Raw genomic sequence first — 27,167 nt, forward strand, 5'->3', positions numbered from 1 at the left:
TTTATGGCCAGAAAGCTGAATGAACATATTGTACACATTTTAACAGATTCAATTTGCCAAACAAAATATAATTTGAATTCGTTCAACATAGATTTTGAAAGTAAAACACACATTTCTCGTTAGAAATGTCATAAAAATATGTTGAAATGTTATTTTTGCGGCCAAATTGCTGTATAAATATACGAATTCAGCTGCAAATGGTACGAGGATCAGTTATCCAATGGGAGGGGAGCTCACGGCGTCTTTCAGCACCGCGGCCGGATCGGAATAGGAGTGAATGGATGGCTGGAGCACTTGCTCTGAGCGTCACATATCGCCGCGGAGGGGATTGCATTAAAATCAATTGAAATCCCTGTGCGTTCAGGTCCCACGCTGAGGGGTACCTTGAGTGTCTGGAAACAACGCGAACGGTCCCGCCCCCCTTCGTCAAAATCCGAGGATGAGGGATTCGCATTCAAGTCTATGAGTGGCCCTTTGTGTTCTGGAGCAACGTCGAGGGAGAAACGGTCCCGCCCCCCTGCGTCAAAATCCGAGGATGAGGGATTTGCATTCAAGTCTATGAGTGGCCCTATTCGTCGAGAAACGACCTCGAGGGTACCCCCTCCACGTCAGTATATTGACGTAAGGGGCCTTGACCAAGCGTCAACCGTTTGACGCAAAGGGGTGAGACTGTGTTGGAGGGAGGCATGCAGTCGTCCCCCCCCCCCCCCCCCAAAAAAAAACAAAAAACAAAAAACAAAAACAAAACAACAACAGATGATTCAGCATCATTTAGATTTCAGTAAGACAATGTGAACCACTGCAGTGGTGAGGTGTCCTCTTTTAGATTTGTATAACACAGAAGAGAAAAAAAGCTGAAAACATAGTGGGACGTGACACAAATAACACACAGTACACAACATTTAGGGCAAACATAGTACCTGGCATCACTAATTTATTCACTCTGGTCCATATTTTCTTTATTTTATATATTTTTTAAAGACTTTTAGGGCTCACATCTATAGATCTATATAATATTATGCTCTGTCAGTATTATTCTGTGGCCTTTAAAGTAGGACATATTATTCTGCTTTTAACTAATGAACAGTTTAAAGTTCCCTTGAAAAATTCCACATCATTAAAGTGCAGTGGGTGAGCAAATGCAACTCGGAAATCAACTAAATAACAGCGAGTAAAAACACAGTAAATCCCAACTGGGACCTGATGATGCATTTTCAAACAATGTTTCACAACTCTGCTGTTTGGAGCTTATTATTGTAGTTTTCTGCTGCACTGTTTTTAATGGGTCAATCTGAAATGAAACAGTGAATATGTGACGAATCAAAGGCCAGTAAGTATACAGTATATTATTTAATTAACTACAGTATGTGGACTACATGTGGAAATACATAGTCTACTTTGAGCATGAACCACTCAAATGGGAGTTTCTTGAGCAGAACTCGCTGTTTTTATTTTGCAGACAAAATAGAAACTAAATGTTTGTTTACTAGGACTCGAGTAGAGCAGTGTAGAGATGTTTGTTTGCCTAGTCCCAGATTAGATATCAGAGATGATTCCTTGCTTTCTGGTTTTGCTTCAAGTAACGTCTGCTCTGTTTTCCATGTTACTGTAAACTGTGTTTATATCTTTTAAATTACAATTGCATATATTCAAAAGCCAGCTTTCAGACTATTCACTTTAATTGACACGTTTGATGACTCGGTAATATACTGTGGAGCCGAAACTGAATAAGAGACAAGTCGCGAGGCGCTGGTGGAACGTTTTCTCAGGTGGCTGCACCTGCCAGAGAATTTCAGAATAAAAGGAGGAGACAGGTGTGCACATACTAAGTTGCTTTTATTAATACAGAACTGCATGCTACAGAGACTGTACAGCATAAACATTTATTCATTACAAAAAAACATGGTTTTGGAACCATTTAAAATAACAGGAAAAAACAAACAAAAAAGATAAGAGCATAAAATAGAACAGGAACATCACAGCCGTTAAGGAAACATTCAAACTATTTATCATTAGCATCTTAATAAACCAGAGAAGAAATCGACAGATTACAGTCGCGTCATGTCAACTACAATGGCACCGAGTGGATGATTCTCTTGTAGCTTTTTTACAGCCTCTTGCAACATCAACATGCCTATTTTTTCTATCTACCTATATGTAGTAGTGTACTTAAAAGTGGCAGTTTGTGTATTTTTTTGTATTTAATAGTTTTTTTATGAACCTCCTAATATACATAATTTGGCCCTTGTGGGTTTATACAGTATGATGTCCGTCTTTTTATTAAGTTTAAATTTTAATATTTGACAATTTGCTACCAAACACATTTGTTATAGCAACATTTATACTACATACATAGCAATCTATGTAACGTCACAGCAAAGAATGGTATCGAAATTAAAAAACAAAAAACAAACAAAAAAACAAAACAAAAAAGAAATCCGACAACAAAACAAAAAAAAAACAAAAAGAAAAAAAAAAGATCCCTACAGTATGGTTAGAGGGGCAGAGAAAATTATCACAAAATTTGGCACGGAAAATCTGTACACGAATCTACAGTCTGAGATGTGACTGTGCAATAAAAAAGAAGGGCTTTAGACACTTTTCCAACTACTGAAGACACGGTACCCACTGTCTCTTGTTTCAAGTTTTCTTTTCTTCTTTTTGTAAAATGGCTTATAGACGCATTTCTTGAAATGAAGTTGTGCATACTTCTGTTCATGAGATCTACACATTACACTGAGTGGAATCCAGGTTTTCAGCGAGGAAAGAAATCAATAACAAAAGATTTGCCTTTTTAAAACCTCCTTGTAAAAATGGATCATTCATATATAAGTCGCTTACCTTAAGAAAAAATATTTGTACAATGTATTAAGAAAAAAAAAAGTCAAAAAGAGACACATACAAGATACAACAAGCAATCTCTAAAGCAATAAATACTACTGGTCCTAGCGTTGTGACATTTTGAATTTAATAACCCGCAACCCTCCCACCCCGACCTCCCCTCAAGCCCACCCAACTTGCCTGACTCCACCCCAAAGGTAAACAACAAAGAAAAAAGACAACGCAGTGGAAGAATGCATATTTAACACAGTAATCCCCCCCCTCCCCATTATTCTGTACATTTAAACAAGAACAAGTAACATCACAATTAAAGTTGTTCCTCAGAGAGGTGTCACCGCTAGCCTCATGCCCTCCGAGAGTTTGAACAGATGTCAAATGATTGGTTCGCAAGCTCGTATTTAATACAAATAAAGAAGGAGAACCAACTCTTTCAAGAAAAGGGCTCATTGAATAATCTAGCCTACCTTTTTATATCCGTCTTTTAAACATTTTGAAGTTGAACTAGATAATTTTTTTCTGTTTGCACTGTTGAACACTACAAAAAAGACAAAAACAAAATTCATAAAAATTTTGGCAGATTCACAAAGCTATACTACAGCTCATTGTATCATTTCTTTATAATAATTAGATTTTTTTTTGATAATGATGGGTCAAATATTGACCAATGAACCTTAATAAAACAAGAACTAAAATTTCAAACGCCTCATGGCACAGGAACATAAAAGAGAAAAAGAACTGACGGCAAGTGAAATATAGCAGAGAGAGGGCCTAGAAAGGTGTGTACTGTACTGTATGTTGGTGTGTTGTTGTGTGTGTTTGTTTGTTTGTGTGTGTGCAGAGCTAGAAAAAGAGGAGAAGAAAGAGAATAGGGTAGACTATTCTATAGACTTGGTCACTAGCGACAGAGGCTGAGGGTGAGGGGCTGTGGAGGGGAGGAGCGAGTGGGAATGACACAGCGATGCCGAGGGCCGGGCCATTGAGGACACCACAGAGGAGCCCGGCTGCCGCGAGGACGAGACGTCGCCGCCGTGCTCCAGGGCTCCGTTGTGGGAGGGGGCGCCTGACGTTTTCCTAGCTGCAGCAGAGTTTTCCAGCTGAACCAAAGATGGCGGTGGAGGCCCAGCCAGGAGGTGCGGGTGGTGGAGTGGCTGGTGGGCCGGTTTCATAGTCAGTGAGAGAGGTTGCATTTGTTCAGTCTGAGGTTTGGACTCTTTTGAGGAGGGAGAGGGAACCACTGAGGAGGGGGAGGATGGGGGGGAGTCGAGTAAGCTTCCGTCCGTAGAGGGAGGACTGGCACAGCTGCCTTCACCTTGGATGTAGCGAATGCACTTTTTTTTTCTCCTGGGGGACAAGGCGAGAGAAAGAAAACGGCTTTTAACATCACATCCTCGGACTTGCACCGCCTCTTAGCACCGATGTCGACTTAAATGCACCTCTGCCTTTCAAAATAAGGGCACGGAATTAGAATAACACTAACAACAGCAACAACGACACTGTTTTACAGGTGCATTTAAGCCGCATGATATACAGTATCTCGTGCTAAGAGGAAAGCTGGCACAAAAAATGACAACTTTCCAAATATGAAACCATCACAGGACAGGACAGACGTTGAAGGGGGAAAGATCACAGGTGAAGCAAAACGGGGGGAAATGAGAAGCACACAGAGAGATGATGGTGATGATGATGGCGAGAGGACAAAATGAAGCAGAGTAGATGTAGCGAGGAGTGGAGTGGACGCTCTCTGGATGTAAACTCGAGCCCTTTCTCTTCTTACAGGCAGAGCTACATGTACAGTACAGCTGTGGGGGATCGGCCTCATGTTCTCTCTCTCTCTAGCAAACAGGAGGTTACTGGACCTGTCTCGCTCCTCGACTTCTATCTGGCTCCTCTACTCTACACTTCTCCTGAGGGGACAGAGTTTGGATACGAGGCGAAAAAGTCAACAAGATCCACACACTACCCTGCAATCTGCCCCACAGACACGAGTTGAGAGTGTGTATGTGTATGTGTGTGTGTGTGCGTGAGGGGTCAAGGCAGCATGTTTGCATTCCTGCCTGGGGTCGGGACCCCTCCCCCTGCCTGCTGAGTCCTGGGGCCTGGCCCGTTGCGCTCAGTGGAACCCAATAAATGAGCATGGGAGGAGAGGGAAAGGGAAAGGGAAAGGGAAAAGGAGGGGGGGGGGGGGGGGGGGGGGGGGGGGCTTGTTGCATTTTATCTGTGGCGACTCTTCTTGCGAGGGATGTGCACAGATTTGGTTAAGGGGGAAATCTCTGCCCACCTCATCTTTACCCTGACCCTGGCAGTGACCCCTGTCTCGGCTCTCTATTCTCCATCACAAGGATGCCTGAAGGCCACAGTAGTATTAGTATTTACGACTCATAACATAGAGGGACAAGGAGGAGTAGTATGGCCGATGTATTTTTTAAATCTGAGTTGTCAAAATTGAAACTAAATAAACACAAACAGAGAGAGGAGATAACCGAGGGTGGAAAAAAGAAGAGGGACAGCATCAAATCACAGAGAGAAGGAGCTCACGAAACCTTGATCGCATGCTAGGCTTTGGGACACAGGCATGCATATCCAATAAGCTCAACAGTACAAACACACAAGAAGACCAGAAAGTATAGAACTAGAAAAGTCTAGAAAAGAAGTGTGTGAGTGAAGGGGTGGGGGGTGTAGGGGTGGGGGGGCGTCGGGGGTTAAGGCTTTTTAAGTGGATTCTGCGCTGGTACTGTAGCACTGGGTGGTGCTGCAGGAGTTATCGACCAGGCGCTTAAAAAGGCATCATCTCGCCACTACGTCCACATCTTGCTCCATAACTATCTGTCAAACCGCAACAAATGAGCTAATATCCATTTTTTAACAGACATATCGATTCATAGTATGTGCCTGTGTATGTTATTGATTTCTCCGTCTCGGGGGATATTACACCAGATGCATCTTTTAGGAAATGGAGCCCAGAGAGAAGTTTTAACCTCTCGGCTCCAAAAGGAAAAAAAAGAAAGAAAGAAAGAAAGAAAAAAAACAAAGACCGAATTATTGCTCTTTCCCAGTCCCCCTGATCTCCTGATCGTTTTTTTTTTTAACAGTTTAAAGAATAATGTCATATTTTTGATAATGTATGTGTCAGCTGGAAGGGAAATCCAAGAGCCAAGTGGGAACACCAGCAGTGGAGATGAGTGAGTGTGATGTATTCATTTCAAAGACAATCTGAATACAATAAAAAGCAGAGGTGATGTGTTGTTTCATCCTCTGCCGAAGAGTAAACCCCCTAACGTGTAACGGTGAAGCGCAGGGACATAAAATATATATATATATAAAACTAATCTGGCTAAACTTGCAAGATAGGAATGAGACTCGGTCACAAACAAATGTGTTGCAATGGTTTGGTGTTGGAAGAGTTGTGTAAAAAGAAAAAGAGTGGGCCAGGGTGTGGTGCAAGCCAGACACAGAGAAGGGTATTACTTAGCAGAAACAAATACCTACCATGAAAATATTCCCAATTCAAAGACTGCTTGTGTCAGAACAGAAAGACAACAGGTAGGGACTAAGTAAGGGTTATTGAAGAGGAGTTTGGAGGAAGAAGAGGTGGAGAAGGAGGAGGAAGAGGGCACAGAAAAGAGTGTCACTGAGCAGGCCCTCAGAGAAAGCAGGGCTAAATTTGTAAGCATAACATTGTTATTCAAAAGGGTGCCAATTAGAACAAACATGACAGTTAAGATGGGAGGAGGGAATTATCCACTTGCCTGGAGAGAAAATGGATTTCAACCATAACCATAAGTCAGACTGGAAGAAAGGTTGTTCCAAATGACATTAGGAAAACCGTGATGTTACAGCTCACAGATATCTCGCTGTGATAAAATATTCAGTAATCTTATTTAGAAATCCATTTTCTGCCACTGGGCTCGAACCAAGTTCAATGAAGGAAAAATTGCTGCGAGGAAATTTATAGCAGGAAGCTCCTCGGTAAAGAGGAGGAGCAGAGGAGTTTGCCATCTGTTACCACACGGATGGAAACAACGTTTTAGAGGGATATCTGAGCAAATAATCAAGGAAGAAGAAGGTTTTTTTTTTGCTCATTGTGGATGTCTTCCTCCCATTGGTACTACAGCAGTTATACCTGCATGGTTTGCACCATAAACTCAGCTGGTCAAGCCCGAACAAGGCACGACACTTCTTTGGGGTATTTGCATCTGTTAGCCAAAGAGGTAGACAACAAACATACACACAAAGACATAAAAAAAGAAAAAAGGAAAGGAACAAAAAAGAAAAAATGGACACGTCATTGCACGGACAAAAACATATAACCAGGGCTTAGGTTTAGGCTGGCAACACTGGGATGTCCTCCATTATTGACCAAGCCATCAGGCTCCAGAATCCTCCAAGCCCCCGACCTGCCAGTTTAGGATTTCTGACCAATCTCAGTGAGGCTGTTTGTACATTGTACATCCTGCAATGAAACCCCTCGACACATACGCACAGACACCATTCACACAAACACTCTGACATGTGCTGTTAATACCCTGCTTCCCAAACAAGGAGGTAAAATAAAATAAAATAGTGGGGGTGGCGGTAAGTGGGGGGGGGCCCTACAGATAGACCGGCAGGGCGTGGCTGGAGGGAGCTGAGAGGTCACGATAGCCTGGCGGTGGGACAGACAGACAGAGGAAGGGGAAGGGGGGGCAGGAAGAGAGGGAGGAAGAAAGAGGCAGCAGCAGCAGCATAGAGCAGAGCGGAGGAAGTCCCAGCGTAGAGTTACCCAGCCTTCACCTGGCCCTGGCCAGTGCAAGCACACACCATACACACCTGCACGGGCCACACCAGTTATTCTGTTGGTCGAGCCCAAAGCGCGCTCGACACTTCTTAGGAGCGCTCAGGTCTGATGCCGCAACAGGGAAGGGAAGCCAGCAGAAGAGGATGAATAGAACCAAAAAACCCAAAAATAATAATAAAGGGAAATCAAAAAGGAGGAGAGAAATGAGGAGAAAAAACAGATAACAGTGAATCTATGAAGCTTGGCAGTGGCTCATTGTGCATTGTGCAAGAAACCCCCCCCCCTAACCCCCCTACACACACAAAAAAACCCTTAAAGCCATTCTCAAGTGTGCCTTTCAAGATAGGACTGAACACAATTAGTGTGTTTCAGATATTAGTAACAAAACAAAAAACCCAAAATGCATGCAAATTATCAAATTATGATATTAATATGGAAACTTTCAGACGTGTAATCTAAATTCTGACTTGGAGTTAAAGCGGGAAGATAAGAACGCTCATTTGGTCGAGAGGGTATAAATGGAGCAAATGCAGGCTGGATTAATTTACTGCTAGATGTTATCAGTGCACTATGTTTTTTTTTTTATATAAAAAAAAGAGACAAGGTCAAGGTGGTGGAACTAGGCAGCAGGAGCAGATTGCTAAAACAGCACGGTCGTGAGTTAGACCTAGCCAGGGGAAGGATTAAAAAAAAAAAGGGGTGGGGAAGTGGAGTGGAGGGAGGGGGGCTGGAACCTGAAGAGGGGGGGATCTACTCCTCAGACCTGGCATCAAACAGTTGACTGTTTTCCACCAACATTGGCTGTGGGTTTGCAGAAAAGCTGCCAGTCACTTTGCACTCGCTCTACCCAGCAATCATGTCATTATCAGAAGTAGAGCGCTGTGACTGTGCGGTGGAGTGTTTGAGTCCAGGCCTCGTCGGAGCAGAGGCAGATTATTATTGTTTAAAAAAGAGAAGGGGGGTGGGAGGGGGCGAGTTGGCCAAACTCATGCTGGCCTATAGGAGAGGCACAAGCACAGCTACTAAGTGAAGCATATAGATTAAGGAGGTTTACCCTGACATCATCCTTCAGCTCATACTCCACAATGATAAACTACCTTCATATCATCAGCTCCTCAAACATACTGCACAGTGGCTTTACCAAAAAAAAAAAAAACGGACATTGCTCCATAACTAAGTAGCAACATGTGCAAAATGGAGGTAAAGTGAATGGAATATACTGTAACCTATAGCTTCAAGTCAAATAAACAGTAGCAATATTGTTTTTAAGAAAAGGAAGCAGCATACAAAGCAAAACATAGACTTTAAGTTTAAACCTGTCCAATATTACACAGTCATGAATAAATAAATAGATAGATAAATGAATATACATTAATTAAAAAAGGAAAAAATAAAGAAAAAATAAAAACAAGTTAGTAATTTAATACTCAAAATGACATTAGCACCTGTAATCGGAGGGAGTGAAAGGCAAGGGTTTGGAAAATATTCTCTGTGTTCTGAAAAAAAAGAACAGATAGAGAGGCCTTCAAGAAGAGATCCGTCACCAAACGAGCGCAAAATACAATGATAACAAGTCGGCATTGCCCCTCACAATACGATCAGAAGAATATGAATCATAAGAATAAAAAAAAAATATATAGAGATAAATCATAAGAGTTAGCAAACCTCCTTAATTTTAAGATGTAAGTGATTTCTTTTTCTTATGTTGGTATAAAAGCATGCATGAAAAGCAAGCAAGGGGCAGCCCAACAAGCACGCACGCACATGCACAGTCGCACAAACCCACACATATACGCACACGCACGCAAAGTACGGTAGTGCAGTCTATCTGCAGGCCACAGGCATTATTATTAAAAAAAAATAAAAAAAATAACAGGGGGGGGGGGGCGCGTACACAACACTGGCAAAGTTAATGGCTCTCACAATGCTTCAACTTCACATTCTCAAAACACACATATCACAATACCAGAACGCTAAGGGGCAAAGTGGGGAGGGGGGAGGGAGGGAGAGGGGAGGGAAGGGAGGGAGGGGGGGGGGCAGAGAGGAAGGGAGGGGTGTCAAGAGGGGACTGTGTGTGTTGGGGGGGGGGGGGGGGTCTTGCATATTCAGTTGTTATTAGCTAGGGAAAATGGGAAAAGGGGGTATTACAAGCAACTCTACTATCTAAATATTGCATTGGGTAGCATAACTATACCAAAATAAAAAATAAATAAATAAAAGAGAAAAAAAGCCAGGCACAATAACATACACACACAAAAAAACATAACACACAAAAAAAAACTAGCTTGACTTTTATCTTGCAAGATGTCACATCTGCCTGACACATGATGGGGCTCTTCTAATATGAGAGATAATTGCAGCTCACTTACCATTGCTCTCTGCTTGCTGCTTTTCCCTTTTTCTCTTCTTCCTTTTCCCCTGTTGGTTAGCCGCCAAAAAAATAGAAAGAAAAAAATAGACACAGACAGGAACCTTAGTTATTATATTGCAGAATGCCCAAAACATGAAACAGAGAATAGGACTCATCTTTGTGTTTACTTATTTATTCATTCATTCTTTGTCTTTTTTTTCTCTCTCTCTCTCTTTCTGTCTCTGCCCTCCGGTTTGTAACAGCCACTGCAGGCCAGACTCAAACTCTCCCTCCTCGCTCTGCTTTTCTGTCTTTTTCTTCTTTTTTTCTGTAATCTTTTGTCTTATTTTCCTCCTCCTATCTGAACATCTAGACATGTTTGACGGGCTGCTTGCTGGTTTGGAGGATGGATTTCTCTAAGGCTGCTCGTGAATATAAAAAAAAAATAAAAACAACTAAATAAAAAGAAGTCTCCACTGGTCAACTCGATCCCAAAACTGGACAAAACTGATGAGAAATCGGCGCACTTTATGTGTCAGAACAAAGCGAAACATTCAGGCCGAGGGATTCATGTAAACAACACCACGTTTCCTTTTTCTGTCATAACAAGATGGGGCTTGGGGTCAAGGCAATTTGTCCAGTCTCGGATGTACATATCAAAAGAACATTACAGGAAATCAGAAAGACCCCCCTTCCTTCAGGCTAGGTAAGACAGAAAAAAAGAAAAAGTAAAAAAGAAACAAGTCATCCTCATCATGTGACCTAGTGAAAGGGGGGGAAAGAAAGAGCCAGTTACGACTTGAAAACTTAAAAACTTACATAGTTGTCTCGTGCTGACCAGCCGGGGTACAGCTGCATGTGGAGCTGTCGTTCTTTCCTGGCCAGCTCGTAGTACTTGGCCTGCTCCTCTCGCGATAGGGCGTGCCACTGTGCAACAAGACACAGAGAAAGACATTTAAAAAGGTATACGGGTTGTGAAGTGGACTTTAATCTACAATTCAGGGCCATCGGGTCATTACTGTGCACCTACAACATGCAACACTCTGCAAAATCATCTGAAACGTACCACACTTTTATCAATAGGACAATTTAAATCCATAACTACACTTTATTTTACCTCTAACTGCTCCTGCTTTTAACTATACACTTTTGTTTCAATTTATCTTTGTCACCTTTAACTTCCGGTATTATGTTATGTTCATGTATGTTTCAAATGTTTTGTGTTCTGTCCTTTTATGTTTTGTGTTTCATCTTGGCTATATTGTAAATGAGGTTACTCCTCAATATACTGCATCTCCGAGCTTAAATAAAAGGTTATGAATGAATGAATGAATGAATGAAAAAAACATCATATCCTATAATGATGAGACCATTACAGTGCTTGTGTGTGTGTGTTAACAGGACTCACCCTCCGCCCCAGGATCTGGTTGATGGCAGCACTTTCCTTCAGTGTGCACTCAGCTACCACCTTGGCCCGCATCTCCTTCATGTAGAGCATGAAGGCGTTCAGAGGCTTCTTTATGTGGACCTGTTTCTTCTTCTCCTCTTCCTTTTTAGCGTCTGACTGTTTCCTGTGGAGGTACCACAAGGATCTAACAAGGTGAGCAAGGTTGACCCCCATATCAGAATCAAAAAAGAAAGAAAAATATTTCAAAAATGTAAATTGGAGTTGGTGTTGTACTCACGAGCTGTTGAGGGAGCTGATGTCACTGTGGGAGGATTCCTGCTTGACGTTGGGTGTGACGATGGCGGGGTGTGGGATGCCCGTGGTGTGCAAACTGTGGTGAGGGGGCACCATGTGTGGAGGGAACCTAGAGGACAGAAGACTGTGTAAATCGTCAGAATGGACACGGGTGAAATGAGAAGATGGAAAAACATTTATACACAAGACTTTGCGCGGCCGAGGCTGATTCCATTCCCCCATCATCGTCGTCGTCGTCATTCAACGCTAACGCTCGCAGTTAACGCAGCTTCTTTTCAACGATCCTCGGAGGAATGGAATTAGCCTCTGGCCACGAGACATACAGTAAATGCACATACACACATCATCCACATAAAAAAAAAATGTCCAAGGCTGATTCCTTGTATTATCGCTCACAACCAATTAAGATCATTATTACTGCCGCACTCGAACCGGAGTGTCAGGACAGATGTCATGCAATTAAATTGAGTTCAGAATCAAGCTTGGACAACTATACACTTCACAAAAAGGTATAACATCAATTTATGGCAAACCATTAATACAATACTTGAGAAATCTATATTGTGTGGCGAAACCACAAGGATAAATCTCTTGTGACATTTTTTTAAACCCCTTAATAAATCTACGTTGCCTTTTTTTTTGTGCCTGTATTTAACACACAGCCTGGTTGAGATTAAAAACCTGTGTGAAGAGTGTCCTAACAAATGCAGGCAGCAGTTCTCTTGTCATACATTCAATACAGCAGGGTTTGCTTAAGGGCTCTGTGCACCTTGAACTTTTCCTGCTCATTGTCAGCCTGTGTAGACTGATATGTCAGTGGCACCCATGGCTTTTATCAGCGCCGAGGCACTTCTCAGATCTAAAACAACCCCCTCTCACATTAGGTGCACACCTGTCTTAATAACTGTCACCTACAAGAGCTGGGGGGAAATGTTTCCAAATAAGTTTTAGTGACAGTTTAATTTTTCCGCCTTTCAACTCCGGGGTGACAAATGGTCGTTACGTAACTTGCTTTTTTATTTTATTTTTGCAATTACGCAAGATGTGAAAACAGCAGGTTTTTTTTAGATGCTTGGGCCATTATCTCCCATCATGGAACTATCCAAACTAGGATAAAAAAATGTTCCATCAAAGTCCAGCATCACGTCAAGGTACCAGGTCCCAGTTTGCTTCCTCCCATTTCTTTCTGCCAATTCAGCACAGTGTGCAAAAAAGCTCTGACATTTTTATCTTCATCCCTCCACACTCCCATCATCATTTCATCATCTCCAACAACTCCACACACACACACACATATCGAGGCCAGAAAAAAAAGCCCTTATTTATGAAATGGCTTCAGCGGCCGGCCAGAGCAGCGGTAGTGAGACGATGCTGCTCAGCCTGCGCCCGTGTGTGTGTGTGTGTGTGTGTGTGTGTGTGTGTGTGTGTGTGTGTGTGACGCTAATTATTTGGTGTGAGATTATTTGAACGCGCACACGTCGTCTATCTAGCATCTACTGTAGCGTGTGTATGTATGTTTACAGCGGCTCCACGTGACCACACACAAATTTAAGAGAAGAGAAGAGGATGAAGGAGAAGAGGAAAAAAAGGACGAATAATTCTTCTTCTTCTTCCCTCTCTCTCTCTATCTCTCTCTATCTCTTTTTTTTTTTTTTTTTTAAAGCAGCTCATTATCCAGCTGTGTCTGGCTGCATGGCTCCGAGCCAGAATATAATGATGAGGATAAACTTGCCAGGAACAACTAGTTTCTGTTGGAGGCCATCTCAGGGGAGTGCCAGTGTGCTCCCCCCTCAAACTCTTTCCCTCTTTTTCTCCTTTCCCCTCTTCTCCCCTTCATCACTGACACACTGGTGTTTGTGCCATGTCATCCGTTGATGGGGAGCTCGGCAGCAGCAGTGGCTGCATATCGCCCATCATTAGGGCTGCCGCATTTTCTTCGCTCACTCCGTTTCCTCTCTCTCCCTGTTCACCCTCCCTCCTTCTCTTCTCCTTCTCTCTCTCTTTCTCTCTCTGTGCACTTGTTAAAATTTCCTCTGTTCCAAGATCTATTTTTTCTCCTCTTCTTCTTCTCCTTCTTCTTCTCTACTCCTCCCTGTCCCCTCGCCACCTCCGTGCTCCTCCGCTTCCTCTCCTCTCTCCCCTCCCCTCCCTCTTCCTGCTGCCACTGCATGGCCCAGGTTATGGTTTAAACATGACGGCCATCCCTTTGAAGCGTGGGGGCATCATCATCATCATCATCATCACCATCATCATCATCATCCGGGCTCATCAGTGGCAAGCAGCGCCTTGGACCAATTTAACCAACACAGAGAGGAGGGAGACGCAGCGGAGACCCCCCCACCTCCCCTTCCCCCCTCCCTACCTAACCCTGGGGCTCCGACGTCTCAATCTGAAAGGTAAGAATGGCTGCCGGTTGTTGGGGTAGGAGGAGGAGGAGGAGGAGGATGGGGGGGTCACTGGCGCAGCAAGCCCAGTGTCAGCCAGTGCCATTTAATTGCCAGTGCAGTAGCAGTAGCCCCCCCCCCCCCCGTGCCTGTTTAATGTATAATGATCTGGCCGGTGCACTTCTCCTGTTCCCCGGGAAAAGAGAGGGAGCAGGATGATGGGGGAACATATCAAAGGGCAGGCTTAAGCATAAGGGGGCAAAGGGGCCTTCACATCCTCCCACCTGTCACACATGCACTCGCACGCAGACACACACACAATATAAGGGACACTGCACTGGGCTCCAACCCCATTATCAAAATAATGTCTTTCATTTGTTCTGCTGACTGTCTTCCTCTCTCCTCTCTCTCGCCTTGGCTCCTTTTTCCCCTCCCCTCCTTCCCCCCTCCCCGTCCTAAAAGAAATTGTATTTTAAACAGAAACCCAGGTGTAAGGTTGCTCATCGCAGGACTTATACGAGGTACCAACGACGTTCACTCCCCTGCATCCTAATTCAGTCCGGGCTGAACGACGACGACGATGACGCAGAGGGACTGGTAGCGAGTGCAGCGCTCGCCCGGGTCCCGACAAGCGAGCGCACAAGGCCAGGATGTCTTTCCTTTTCTCCCTTTTCTCCCTTTTCCCTTTTCCTGCACCAGTCGTCCTGCTCCCTACAAATTGTTTGAGCTACCACGACAGTCTAGTCCCTTTTCTTTGAACAAAACCTACAAGCTGAAGGCCATGTACGAAAGGAGTCTGCCATTTTTTTGGACACAATTACAACTATTTAATTTTATTCATTCACTGCCCCTCTTGTAAAAGTCAGAATTTAGTTGATGTTGTTTTTTCTCTTTCGTGAAGAGGGAATTGGGGGATTTTTTTTCCTCCTTTTTTTTGGAGATGTGTTAAACCCTCCCATTCTCCAGAGAGCTCCCAGAGCCCTCCATCTATTCAGTTATACTAATTCAATTAGGGGCCTCATCACAGGGCATTAGCTCTTCCCCATGGCCAGCCCCCCCCCCCCCCACACCCCACCCACCACCCCCTCCAGTATATTCAATTAGCTGCACTGGAAATAAGATGATCACAATGTAGAGGCTGTCATTAAGGGACCAAATTAGCAGTCACTTGAAGTCCAGGTTGGCTGAGTAGCGCTGCCAGATGCCGATGTCTGGACAGGCCCACCGTCTGACCCTTTGCACCTGAGACTTGCTCTGTGAGGGAGGGGGGAGGGGGGGGCGAATGTGGCTCTTATCCAGGGATGATTCTCCAGAATAATGTAAAAGTAACGTTTGGTACAAGATGTAAGGAGGTATAATACAGTCACACATGCTGAAGTGTCCGTGTGAGCTTATACAAACTCTGTTCCTTTATTGTCAGAGCTATGCTTTAAAAAAAATAAAAAATAAAAAATGTCATTCCCCGTTGCGGCGACTCGCTGCGTCTACACGATCCATCAATGTCGCAGAGACCTAAACACGCCGCCCTCAGGAGCTGCTTTTCCAATCAGGCTGTAATTAAACTAAAGCTTGGCCTCGTCCCTCGGCTCTAAACCAGCCCCATCCAAACGTCCCACTGCTGCAAATGCATGCAGAGGGGAGTGGAGGAGGAGGAGGAGGAGGGGGAGCTGAGTGAGGGAGGAGGAGCAGAGGGAGTGGAGAGAGTGGGAGGCTGTTTGTTTTATTTTTTTGTGTGTGTGTGTGTGTGTTGTTCCTTTTCTAGCTCCTTCAGACCCACAAATCACGGGCTTTTAGCCATCGAAAATGAATTCCTTTTTTTTTTTTTTTTTTTACGCTTCCCACACAATATAGAGGACGTGCGTCCCTCAAGGGAACAATAAGCAGTTTAACACCAACTGACAAACACACAGACATGTATACAAGATGGCAACAAATACACATACCACCCCCCCCCACCCCCCCTCCCCCATGGGTGCACTAATGTCCACAGCAGCACTTGAGCTGGACCCTAATGGGCTGGACCAAAGCGCGAGCCAAGTGCCAGGCCCCGACTTATATCATCCAGGCCGCTTCAAAGTGTTACTGTGTTTGTTTATGTGTCTGGCTGCTGAAAACTCGCAGCAAGGACATGCCCTAGCTCATTTCAGATCTGCCTGACATGCAGTGGGGGTAAATGTTCTTCAGGGGCCTCATTAGAAAATGATAAATATAATTAATATTTGAGCATGCTAGCTGGAGCCCCCCACACTGGAGAATTGGCCTTTTGAACACAGAGATGGGGAGTGCGCGCTCTCCTTAAGGGAGAAGTTGCTGCTTACCGTCTCTGCGTGTGAGCGTGTGTGTGTGTGCGTGTGTGTTGCTTGTGAATTTTTGCCCCCCCCACCCCTCCCCACCTCACAGCCAACACAAACCCACACACACACACACACAACTGGATGTATGAGTAAGCGAGAAAAAAGTGAGTGCATGAGTGCGTTCAACTCCTAGGGCTCAACTCACCTTGACATGGATGCGTTGACAGTGAGCGCAGTTGGGTAGGGGTGTCTGAAACCCCCTGTTGTGATTGGATAAACAGGTTGACCTTGCCTGGGAAGGGGGAAGAAAAGAAGAAAGGCGAAAAGGTAAAGGAACAGGGTTGACGGAGGAGGAGAAGGTAAAGCCCTCTGTCTCTCTTCTCTCCCCACCGTGGGCCTCTTTATTCTCATTTGATCAGGACAAAAATCTGGGGGATTGCAGAGCGCAGATCAAAGGGAGGAAAACTCTGAACAATTTGAATGCCACAAATCTTGATAGCAATGGCTAATTAAATTTCATAACCCTTCGCTCTGTGTCGACAGAGTGGGGCCCTGTTCCTCCCCAAGCTGGAACTAGGTGTTTTGTTGTGATAATTAAAGACGAAGCGCGGGTCTCTTTAATGGAGCCATCACGCTAATTGAGGTCTACACATCCAAAGACAAACAATAATGAATGTAAATTTATACCAAAATAAAGTGCAGCAAATCAAAGGGCGCCATGGCTGCGCTCGGGGCCTCTCTCGGTATTTAGATCGCGGTGAGAAAACATTAAATTAACAGAGCTTAATTTGTAGCCTTTTGTCATATTAACAAGTGTTGACAAGAGTTACCAGGGGAGAGCCCCCGTGTGGAATTGTGGGTAAAATACGGGCAATCACAGTTCATTACTCTAATTGGACCATACAGACTCATGCAAAATAGCATTTGCCACAAAAGTAGCGGGTTGAGGGTCGGTTGCGGGCCTGAGGAGGCTGCGATGGGGCCGCTGCCGTCCGGGAGACAGCGTGTTAGAAAGTTAGAGGGATCAGGTTTTAAGTTTGCACGAGGCGTCCAACTCAGAGAGAGGAGAGCAGCAGGAGACAGAGACAGCTTCTATAATGGACTTTAAACTGCTACAACGTACACACATGTAAGGTTTACATGTACATTTCATGCTTATTAATCAATACAGTATGTAAGATTTTTTTCCAAACAACACAGTAGAAAGAGGAGTGAATAAAAAAAGGTTTCGCTTACTGTGGTACTAACCATCCTAGCGGATGGGGGATCTGGCCGACGGTGCCAGGTGACAGTGGGTAATAAGGAGATATATCTGGAGGATGTGGAGGCCTTGGAATTCCTGTGTGGAAGAAAAAAAGAGGAGCAGAGGAGAGGAGGAGGAGGAGGTGGTCAGACAAGACGATGACAGAGAGAACCGAGTCTTTGTCAGCGCTGGATTCATTCTTTTGTCGAGAGTTTCACATCCGAAACAGGGGCAGACATCACAGGAGTGCAGATGGGGAGGAAGAGGGCTTGTTGCTCTCGCATGTACACAGTGCTAAATCACACTCCCTGATCAAAGGCCTTTGAGGCGGCGGTGGCGGCGGCGGCGGCAGCAGCAGCAGCAGCAGCACAATGTGTTGGAAGAGGCAGAGGGGAGAGAGGTGAGGAGAAAACACCAACACGATTCCTGTTACATTTGTCTAGTGAATCAGAAGATTAATGATATAAAATGACTGAGGTTTAGAAGTTAAGAGAACACAACAATATAATTAAAGCCTCCTCTGTGATCACAGAGCCTTCAATATGGGGCTACAGGTTGACTCTGCCTGCTAATTTACACAGGCACAGGCTGAAAGGAGGAGGTATTAACTGATATTAAACCTCAATAAACCACCATTACACATAGGCAGCTGTTACAGATCATAAAATAGGATCTATTATAAGCTCTTTAAATCAATACTGCTTCTTTGGCTTCTACAATAGCTATACTATAAGTGTTATAATAATAATAATAATGGCTGTGAAACTGTGTACAGCTCCATGGCCTCCGGTTTGCACGAGTAATCATCAGATTTCCAGTAAGAAAAGAAGCAGGTTTTGTTTGTTTGTTGCCCCGCACTGACGAGCAGTGACAAAGATATCTAATCTAAGGACAGCTCTTGTTGAGGGCATCACAGCGTCCACGCCGTTTGCCTTTACTTTCCGTGGCAGCTGACAGGCGGAGAAGCTGCATCGACAAGCTGCCCTGAATGACTGCCTTGAAAAGGTCTCGTACACAGCCCCGGTGTAAAAATAACTCCTCTCTCCTCTCCTCTCTCCTCTCCTCTCTCTCTCATGACAAACTTGAAACAGGGAACACTAGACATGTGTAAAAGCGCAGCAGGGAGGTGCTGTGTGTCTGAGAGTGAGTGTGTGTTTGCTCGCTGTCTCTCTCTCTCTTTCTCTCTCAGCAGACCCAGGAACTGAAGGGACTTTTCTTTTCTTTTTTTTTCTGGCTGATGTGATGTGTGTTTCTTCCACACACAGCTGGCCTCGCCTTGTGCAGCTGTTGTTGCAGATTATCAGAAGCCGGAGCCAGTTTTGGTTTGGTTCTCGTCGTCACACACACACACACAGAGCAGCAGAACTTGGCCACTTTCGGCGGTTACACCCAGAGTTTCGGACCGGAGCTCGACTCTTGTGAGAGACATTCTGTTGGACCGCTGGACGACGTCCGTGTCCGCGCTTTTTGTGTGGAAACTTAACTTTTTTCCCCCTTCGTCTTATAACAAAAGGGAAAATTCAATTAAAAAGAAAAGCCTCGCGAACATTATCCCATCGCCACCCAGCGCTCAAGACCTAATATAGCTCATTAATTAATTAATTAAACACTGAGCCCAATTAAGCAGCCCCATTAAGCACTACATTAAACAGCAGCTGGCGCATTATTTCCCCCTTTTGTAAGGACCATCATAATAAGGGAACATTATTACCTAAAAACACAGACTGAATCCACCAGAGACCGCTGAAAAGCAACCAAATTAATCGCCGCACTGGAAATGCATTAACCTAAAAGGACCGAGTGACTGAGTGACGGTGAACAAAAACGAAGCGTCGGGGTCAAGATGCGCCACGGAAATGAATGATATTTGACTATAAATGCGCGTGGTGAATGATTTGCAGGGGGCAGCACTTGTGGAATGACTGAACCTGTGCAGATGCAGAACCTGCAGGATCAACAGGGTATGAAAGATCTCAACAAGTGCAACAGCTGATGATCAAAAACGAGAAATCCAAGTGCTCAGGTCACTCGGGTCACGTCTTCCGTTTTGTGTACTTAAGCTGCAGACGCGGTTTCAAAAGACACTCGAGGACTGTGTGCCGTGTGTGCGTGCTGCTCTCTAAAAAAGCTGGATGTGAGCTCCTCCAGCTACACTGGATGTCTTGTTTTCGAGACTTGGCAGCGTTCGAGGTGAGGGGGGAGTGGAGGGAGCTGTGGTTGTGACAAGATGCGGTTGTTTGCCGAATTCTGTGTTTTACGAGAGGTTTCTGCGCCACTGTTCAGGTTCTTGTTCTCCAAAAACGCTGAAACCACTTTTGCAACCCCGAGCCAAACCGTGTTAATGACTGCGATCGCTAAAAAACCAATCAGTAACAGATGAGAGCGGCAGCTGTCGACGAGAAGCACTCGACCCGACTTCGCCCCCCAACGTAACTATTACGTGTTAATGGGGAAAATTGAACATTTTCTATTTCATAATGACACTTCACATAACAAGCGTGGGCGGGATCAGTGTTCAACAGGATGCTGGGTTAAACATTACAGGTTAGAGAATGAGCGCATTGTAAATATGATGACATCTGAATTGGATTCACCAGACAGACAGACGCCATCAGGTCAAACATTAGGTGGCGTAATAAAACATTTACACACCCATCAGTGCAAACAGTTACAAGGAAGTGAGGAGAGCTGCTGTGGGGTTTTATATATCCCAACTTCCATCAAATTTCTTAACAATACTGCTTGAGTTTGTGCAATAATTCTATAGTGCTCTTACTATGATGAATTTGTGAGGTCTATGCATGTGCTATGTTGTGGGATATGTGCAATGTGTTATGTCTTGTGTTTGCTGGGTTGGTATGGGTGAAGTGTATTGTTTTTTGTCATTGTGGCCATCAAGGCATTTATGGCGCAGCTACAGAGTCCAAGACAAATTTCCCTGAACGGGATAATAAAGTTTATCGTATCGTATCATATATGTTATTATTCTAACCAGTGGCTGTTTGCTGTTTTTTTTTTCCTTCTGGAGGTGTAGATTTATATACAGTATTTACTTATTTATCTTTCACTGTTTTTGAGTACTCTGTCCTAATCATGTCGATACAGCTGTTTTTGTGCAATGGTACTGTATGTTTGTATTGTTTGTTAAGTGGATGTATGTGTTTTTACTGGTGGCAAAGTAGTTTCCCCTTGGTATGGGGATCAATAAAGTTTTCTATCCTATCCTATCCTATCTAGTGTTGAGGAAAAGTTTCATTCTGCACCTTTAAAACTACACACACACACATGCAGTGGGAACACACGTTGGACCGTACCTGTTTTGGGATCCACGTCTGTCTGTAGGTGAGGTGGGGGGTTCCCCGGTGTGAAGTGCTCATTGCTGTAGGTGATCAGAGGTGTGAGAGGGTGCACATGGTGAGGGTGCTGTACCACTGGAACCTTATTAGACTGAGAGAGAGAGAGAAGAGGAAGGAAACACAGAGAGAAAGAGAGAGAGAGAAGAGGGGAGACAAAAAAAAGAGAAGAGGCCAAGGTGTTAATATTTGGTTAAAGGGATCTAGATTGCAGGCGCCCGCCGCAGAATTACAACTTGGTCTGAAAAGCTCTCAAAAGAAGAGCTATCATATTCTGAGTGCTCTCCAGGCGCCAAACCGCCAAGCCACAGTGAAAATAGTGTGGTTTGTAATTAAAAACACTTCTGCGGTGTTTCGCCCTGGAATTCGGTAACACAATCTAAGAGGGGCTTGGGGGCTTGCCAGTTCACATTTGGGCCCGACGTGTGATGAGGCAGTTTTTTAACCACGGTTGCAAGTGAAGTAATCGATCATCTGTAAACCACGAAATCAAGGCAGCGCGTGTAAATCCACAGTCATTAGCAGCTCCAGTCAGTGCTCTCCTCCTCCTCCTCCTCCGCCTGGTCCTGCTCTCCTCCTTTCCTCCTCGCTCCCCTTTTCCCTCATCTATTCCCCAAGGGCCTGGTTCATAGAGGGTTAGGGGTGTATTGTAATAAAAGGGTTAGGAGAGAGAGAGGAGGTGGGGCTAGAAAATCCATTTCTGCATTTTTGCCAAATTAGTTTTAGCTATGTAATCTTCTCTTTGTGCTCCTAAGTGGTGCAGACCCCCTTTTTTTCAATTACCCAAAGATTACAGTGGAGCTTTAGGGGTGTGCTGCCGTGGGCCCCTGCGTTAACCGGAGCTCAGCCCCTCTCTCTCTCGTCGGGCCAGGCTGGGACAGACACTAATACACACACACTCACACACAGTCCCCCCGACCACAAGATAACCAGATTAGAGCTCTGCTGTAGATTAGGCTGGTGGCAGAGGCTGCTCTCGCCTCTTTACCCACACATCCTTATCCTGCCCTCAGCAGTCAAAGAAGCAGCACTAATCAGGCTTATCATAACATGGATGATACGTTCAGGGGGAGAGGAGTGAGACACTGAGCTGCTTGTGTGTGTGTGTGAGTGTGTGTGTTTGTGTGTGTGTGTGCAGTCTGCTCTCTCGTAGGCCACACACCCTCATTAGTGACTTTAACCCATGCAAGGGGAGAAGAAAAAAAAAAAAAAAAGCGCTCCACTGTGGCACATTTCCAACAGACTTTGAAAAACATTAATGGGACTAGATGTTGGCAGGGGGGCATACATGCATAAGATGCTTCGGTTGCCCGACCGACGCTCATTGACAATACAAATGCAAAGCTGCTGCAGGCCCCAAAAGGCAAATGAGACAAACGTGAGCGGAGCTTAATGCCGCAAAACTAAATAATCACGTGGCCCCGTTGAGCTGATTGAGGCTGGAGTTATCAGAATATCAGCTCCACACCAACCAATAAAATGTGTACAAATGTTCAGTGGGGCAGTTTGGAGCTGTTTGTGTGTTTGTATGTATGGGCCGTACAAGCTCGACCATCTACAGTGACGGTGGTGGTGGTGGTGGTGGTAAGGGGGGATGGGGACGGGGAAGGAGTGTGAGGAGGAGGAGGAAGGGGGGGCATTCCCTTTTGCCATGGTCCCAATGAAAGATTAATGAACCCCAGCAGAACTCCAGGGAGGCAGAGAGACTCCTGGGACTCATTCACAGCCCTGAGCTGAAAAGGCTGGGGAGGAGAGAGAGAAAGAGGGAGAGAGGGAGAGAGGGGCTGTGTGTGTATGTGTGTGTTTGGGTGTGTGTTTGTATGGGTGTGTGTTTGTGTGTTGGGCGAGTGGGGTTGGGGTGGCGGTATAGGTGGAATGGGATTCGTTGGGAAAAAGAAACACAAACCAAGACACTTCTTCTTGTTGCATATCGAGGCTCCTGATCTGATCTGATCTGCACATCCAGAACAGAGGGATGGAAAAGAAAGAAAGTAGCAGAAAAACAATCAGGATGGAGTGGAGGGTGTGTGTGTGTGTGTGTGTGTATGTGGGGGGGTTATGACAGCTGCCATATGCAGCCTGATGAGTCGGGCAGCTGAACGCTAGAAGATGGCCTCTATGTCTCCCTCCCTCTTTTTCCTCTTCTTTCTCCCCACCCCTCTCTCCCTCTCCCTCTCCCTCTCTCCTCTATCTCTCACCTCCTAACCTCCTCCTTCACGACTCCCCGCCCCTCCCTCGGGTAATGATGTGAAAGAATGTTGTCAATTCTTCATCTCTTCGCTGCTGAAAAAAAAAAGCTTTAGTGGCCATTTAAATGAGTTCTTTTGTCCGGGGGCCCCGGCCATTGAGAAGACAGTTCAAAATGCCCATCCACTGAGTCCACATTTAGACAGAGGGTGTTAGAGAGAGAGAGAGGGTGTGTATGGGACCCAGAGAGAGAGAGAGAGAGAGAGAGCTAGAAGCCAGCCGATTTACATCATAGTCACTTGTGGCGTAAGAGTGTGCTCTTTTTTTCCCTCCTTCCCCCCTGAAAAGCCCATAAGTGAGGCAAATAGCAACAGGCTGGAGCGACTGCTGCCTGCTGCCTCCACAGTCCACCACCACAGACTCTCTGTGTGTGTTGTTGTGAAAGCAAGCAAGTTTTTTTGGTTTGTGTATATGTTCTGGCGTCTGTTGTTTTTGTTGTTTTCCAAGGAAAAGACAGGCTGTTTAAAGATTCATCCACCTTTCACAGTCCCCGCTGACATGGGTGAAAACTCGAAGAAATCCACCGTGCCATCAGTCAAACTCACTCCCACAGCCTCTGACGGCCCCAGCGTGTATATACAATACAATCGGTCAGCTGATGCTAGCTTTTTTTCCCCGTGCACACACACCGGCGTCAACTTTTGACGTCAAAGCACCTGCCCCTGTGGCCACCGTGGGACAATACAGGGAACCAGGGACTCAGAGAGAGTCTGGCACGCTGCTGCTGCTGCTGCTGCTGGGTGCTTCAACCGCCACGGAGCTCACAGAGCGCCGAGAGACAAAAAAAAAAACAGAAAAAAAAAACACACACACACTGGCAACGTGGGAGGCTTTGCTTTGCTCTCCCCTGCTCCACAAAAGCCAGGGGAAAAGAAAGAACATTTCCTGGCCCTTAACACCCCCGCTGACTCGCATCCTTCCCACCACCACCACCACCTCCATCATCATTTACAACAAACAAATATAGAGTAGCAGGGAGACCAACAGAACAGACACAACAACTAGTCGTCTGTAGTCATGATCACCAGATTTTTTCTAATCCTCAAAACAAAAGAAGACAAAAAAAAAAGACCCTGAAGAAAAATTCAGAAGAAGAAGAGCGCACTCTCGCAAGAAACATCAATGAACACGTTGACTTCTTTCCACGTCCAGGACACATACGGCGCCTGCTGCTGAGGAGGGCCAGCACTCAGCACACTGGATACAACACACACACACACACACACACACACTGAAGCGGTATCTGCTGCCTCTGGTTATACGATATTGATATCGTCTTGGCTCTATTCTTTTCTTTTCTTTTCTATTCTGTGTCCCACTACAAGGCTGGTATATGGATGCATTTTGTTTTTGTGTCATTGTGACAACTTTCTATGCACTACAGTGTTTTCCTCTACAACACCTGTAAACAGCCACCACTGGTTTTATTCTCTAGACTACTTACAGCACAGCGTAAACTCTGTGAGTGAGTGTTAACCTCATTGCCACACGTTGCTGCAGTGCTGCTACATCTAAGTGTAAAAAACGTTTCCTATACGATACTATACTATACTAGCTGGTGACTAATGCTGCTGCTGCTGCTGCCATTGTGAGAAAAAAGGCCTTTTGGAAGTGGACAAATGAATGAGCTGCTTCAACTCAGACCTCTAGGGAGAGAGAGGAGGGGGGGGGGGGGTACAGGAGAAGGCAGAGCGGGTGAGAAAGTGACAGCAGGACGGAGTGAGACAAAGAGAGAGGGAGACAGAGAGGTGCAGGCCGGACAGGAAAAAGCTGTTGGCCTTGCATTTCCGCCTGGTGGCACCTCGCAGGGCCAATTTGAGCCCTAAATGTGAATGTGGCGACCTTGCGGGGCCCAGGGGGGTGGCCGAGGCAACGGAGAGAGAGGGAGAGGAGGAGGGGGGGGAGAGGAGGAGAGGTTGAGGGGCGAAAACCTCTGTCTCTCTGCTTTATGTCATGATATGATGAGTTGTCACAACAGCTTGCGGGGCGCTAATGAGCTGTAGTGAGGCCGGGGCAGGGACAGAAGAGGCCAGGGAAGAGAGAGAGGAGAGAAAGAGAGGGAGAGAGAGAGAGGAGAGAAGGAGAGAGAGACGTGGGGATGACAGTGGCGTGATGGATTGGGGTCCTCTCAGGCCTTTCGAATTCCAAAGCAAGCAGAAAAAGCTGCCAGAGCGCCCTGAGCCTCTCCCAGAACGTGCGAGTGGCCCACGTCCAAAGCACATGGAGTGACACCACACAGAAAACACACACACACACACAACAGCAGAGGAGCTGGGGAAAGTGTCAGACTGTGTGTGTGCAAGTATGTGCAAAAACCAAAAAAAAAAACACAAAAGTACAAACTGTGCTGCCGCCAATCTTAATGAATCATCTGGTATCACTCAGTGTCGTCCTGCTCAAATCTGTTTACATACATGATTGCTGTTTTTCCTTTGGGGAGAACAGAGTATAGAGTAGAGTGCCCCCTCCAGGCTGAAGATCCTCATCTCCAAGCTTATCATACCAACTAATGTTCACACACACACACACACACACACACAGACACACACACCAGCCCTGGTAGCACATGGTCAAATCAATCCTCAGATTGAAGCAGACAATCTAAGGGAATACTCAGAGATTAACAGCAGTGGAATATAAAATGTTCTGACAAATTGAAGCCTTATCAGAGCCACAATCCTGCAGCATAGTGCGCTGATTAAAAAAAAGGAGCTCTGCTACATTTCAGAAATAATGTTTCTTGGTTGGTTAATCTTTGGAGAGGAGGGAAAAGACTCCACAGTATTAAAGACCTGGGAATTGTAGTTGGGGGGTTAAAAAGCAGATATGGAGGTGTTGATCAGTTTTCTCTCTTGCAGGGGAAGATGCGTCTCCGAGGGCAAAGGGCTCCGGAGACCACAGTATATTTAAAAGTTAATCTATTCACTTTGCTGCAGTGACATGCCGGCTGCTTGATCAGAGCGCTGAACAAAAATATTATGTGGGCCAGAGCCTTTGCTCCCCTTCCTCCTGCTCTCTTCGCTAGCACTCAAGTCGTTCGTCACCATTTATTTTTGCTTCCCATCTTTGATAGTCGGCACATCAAATAGAATCGCAGAAAGGACATGTTCTGATATGTCACAGATAAATAAAACTGCGCACAAATAGCTTAAATATGAAGTGGTATTTGGTAGAGCTGTTGTATTCTGCGAAGACAAATCGCCTCTTAGACGCACGTGCGTTAAAGCTTTTTCTTTTCAATGTAAACAGCCTCTTGAGCTCTCATACCTGAGTTTAAAGGGGGCTTTCTCCAAGAGGTGATATTGTATCACAGTGTTAAGAGCCAGACTGAAATCTGCCTTTTGAAATGCAATCAGCCCCTCAGAATTTCAGTTGAAAGCCAGGCAATTAAGAATTTGAATTGGATGGCAACATTAACAAAGGGATATGTTAATCTGTGAGGTTATTGAAATCTTATTTTACATTTCATGGTTAAGACATGAGCTTGATCAAATAATGTTTTGTCAAGTAAATAATATTCATCTTGAGAGAAGCACATCCCTGAAAATGTACTTTCTTTAAAAAAGAGAGAGAAAAAAATGCATTTGGATTTTTTTTCTTTTTCTTTTCTTTTCATGTTTGTTATTTAGGCCTAAATTTAAGAGTGCACAAATATTTTCAAAGTGTGTGTCTGTGCAGGTTTGAGCAATTAGCATGCATATGTGATAAAACAGACATACTGTATAATATACACACATACAGAAGTTGAGACCAGACTTCAAAATCACCTAACCCTTCACCGACCCACTATCAACCTGCATCACAACAACAACCTGTCAGAGTAAAAGCCTTCAGAGGTGAGAGACAGTGGAGACAGTGGAGAGGCAGTGGGGGGTGAGTTGGGGGGTGAGTGGGGTGGGGTTGGGGGGGGGCAGGGGCCTGCGTTACTCACCCAGCTGCTCAGATCGAGGTGCCAGCAGCCCACCTGCTGGAGGAGAGA

The 27,167-nt window shown here is 45.1% G+C and overlaps 1 protein-coding gene across 11 annotated transcripts in view; it reads right to left on the bottom strand.

The window, feature by feature from the left end:
* Positions 1–1,853: 1,853 nt before the first annotated feature.
* Positions 1,854–27,167, bottom strand: part of tcf7l2 (transcription factor 7 like 2) — a 95,036-nt gene continuing 69,722 nt past the window's right edge. For 2 of the 11 annotated variants that reach the window (XM_083994266.1, XM_083994262.1), the window contains 10 exons: positions 20,903–21,035; positions 17,582–17,684; positions 16,551–16,637; positions 11,651–11,776; positions 11,374–11,536; positions 10,785–10,892; positions 9,985–10,033; positions 9,061–9,111; positions 7,648–7,720; positions 1,854–4,182 (listed from right to left, as the gene is read on the bottom strand). In XM_083994266.1, the coding sequence (XP_083850392.1) occupies positions 3,717–4,182; positions 7,648–7,720; positions 9,061–9,111; positions 9,985–10,033; positions 10,785–10,892; positions 11,374–11,536; positions 11,651–11,776; positions 16,551–16,637; positions 17,582–17,684; positions 20,903–21,035 (1,359 nt within the window). In that variant the 3' untranslated portion in view covers positions 1,854–3,716. Of the gene's footprint in view, positions 4,183–6,961; positions 7,035–7,647; positions 7,721–9,060; positions 9,112–9,984; positions 10,034–10,784; positions 10,893–11,373; positions 11,558–11,650; positions 11,792–16,550; positions 16,638–17,581; positions 17,685–20,902; positions 21,036–27,167 lie in introns of all 11 variants that reach the window. The other 9 variants (XM_083994265.1, XM_083994261.1, XM_083994264.1 and 6 more) reach the window with 7 other exon arrangements.

The sequence above is a fragment of the Trachurus trachurus genome (assembly GCF_905171665.1).
Source record: "Trachurus trachurus genome assembly, chromosome: 19".
Taxonomy (NCBI): domain Eukaryota; kingdom Metazoa; phylum Chordata; class Actinopteri; order Carangiformes; family Carangidae; genus Trachurus; species Trachurus trachurus.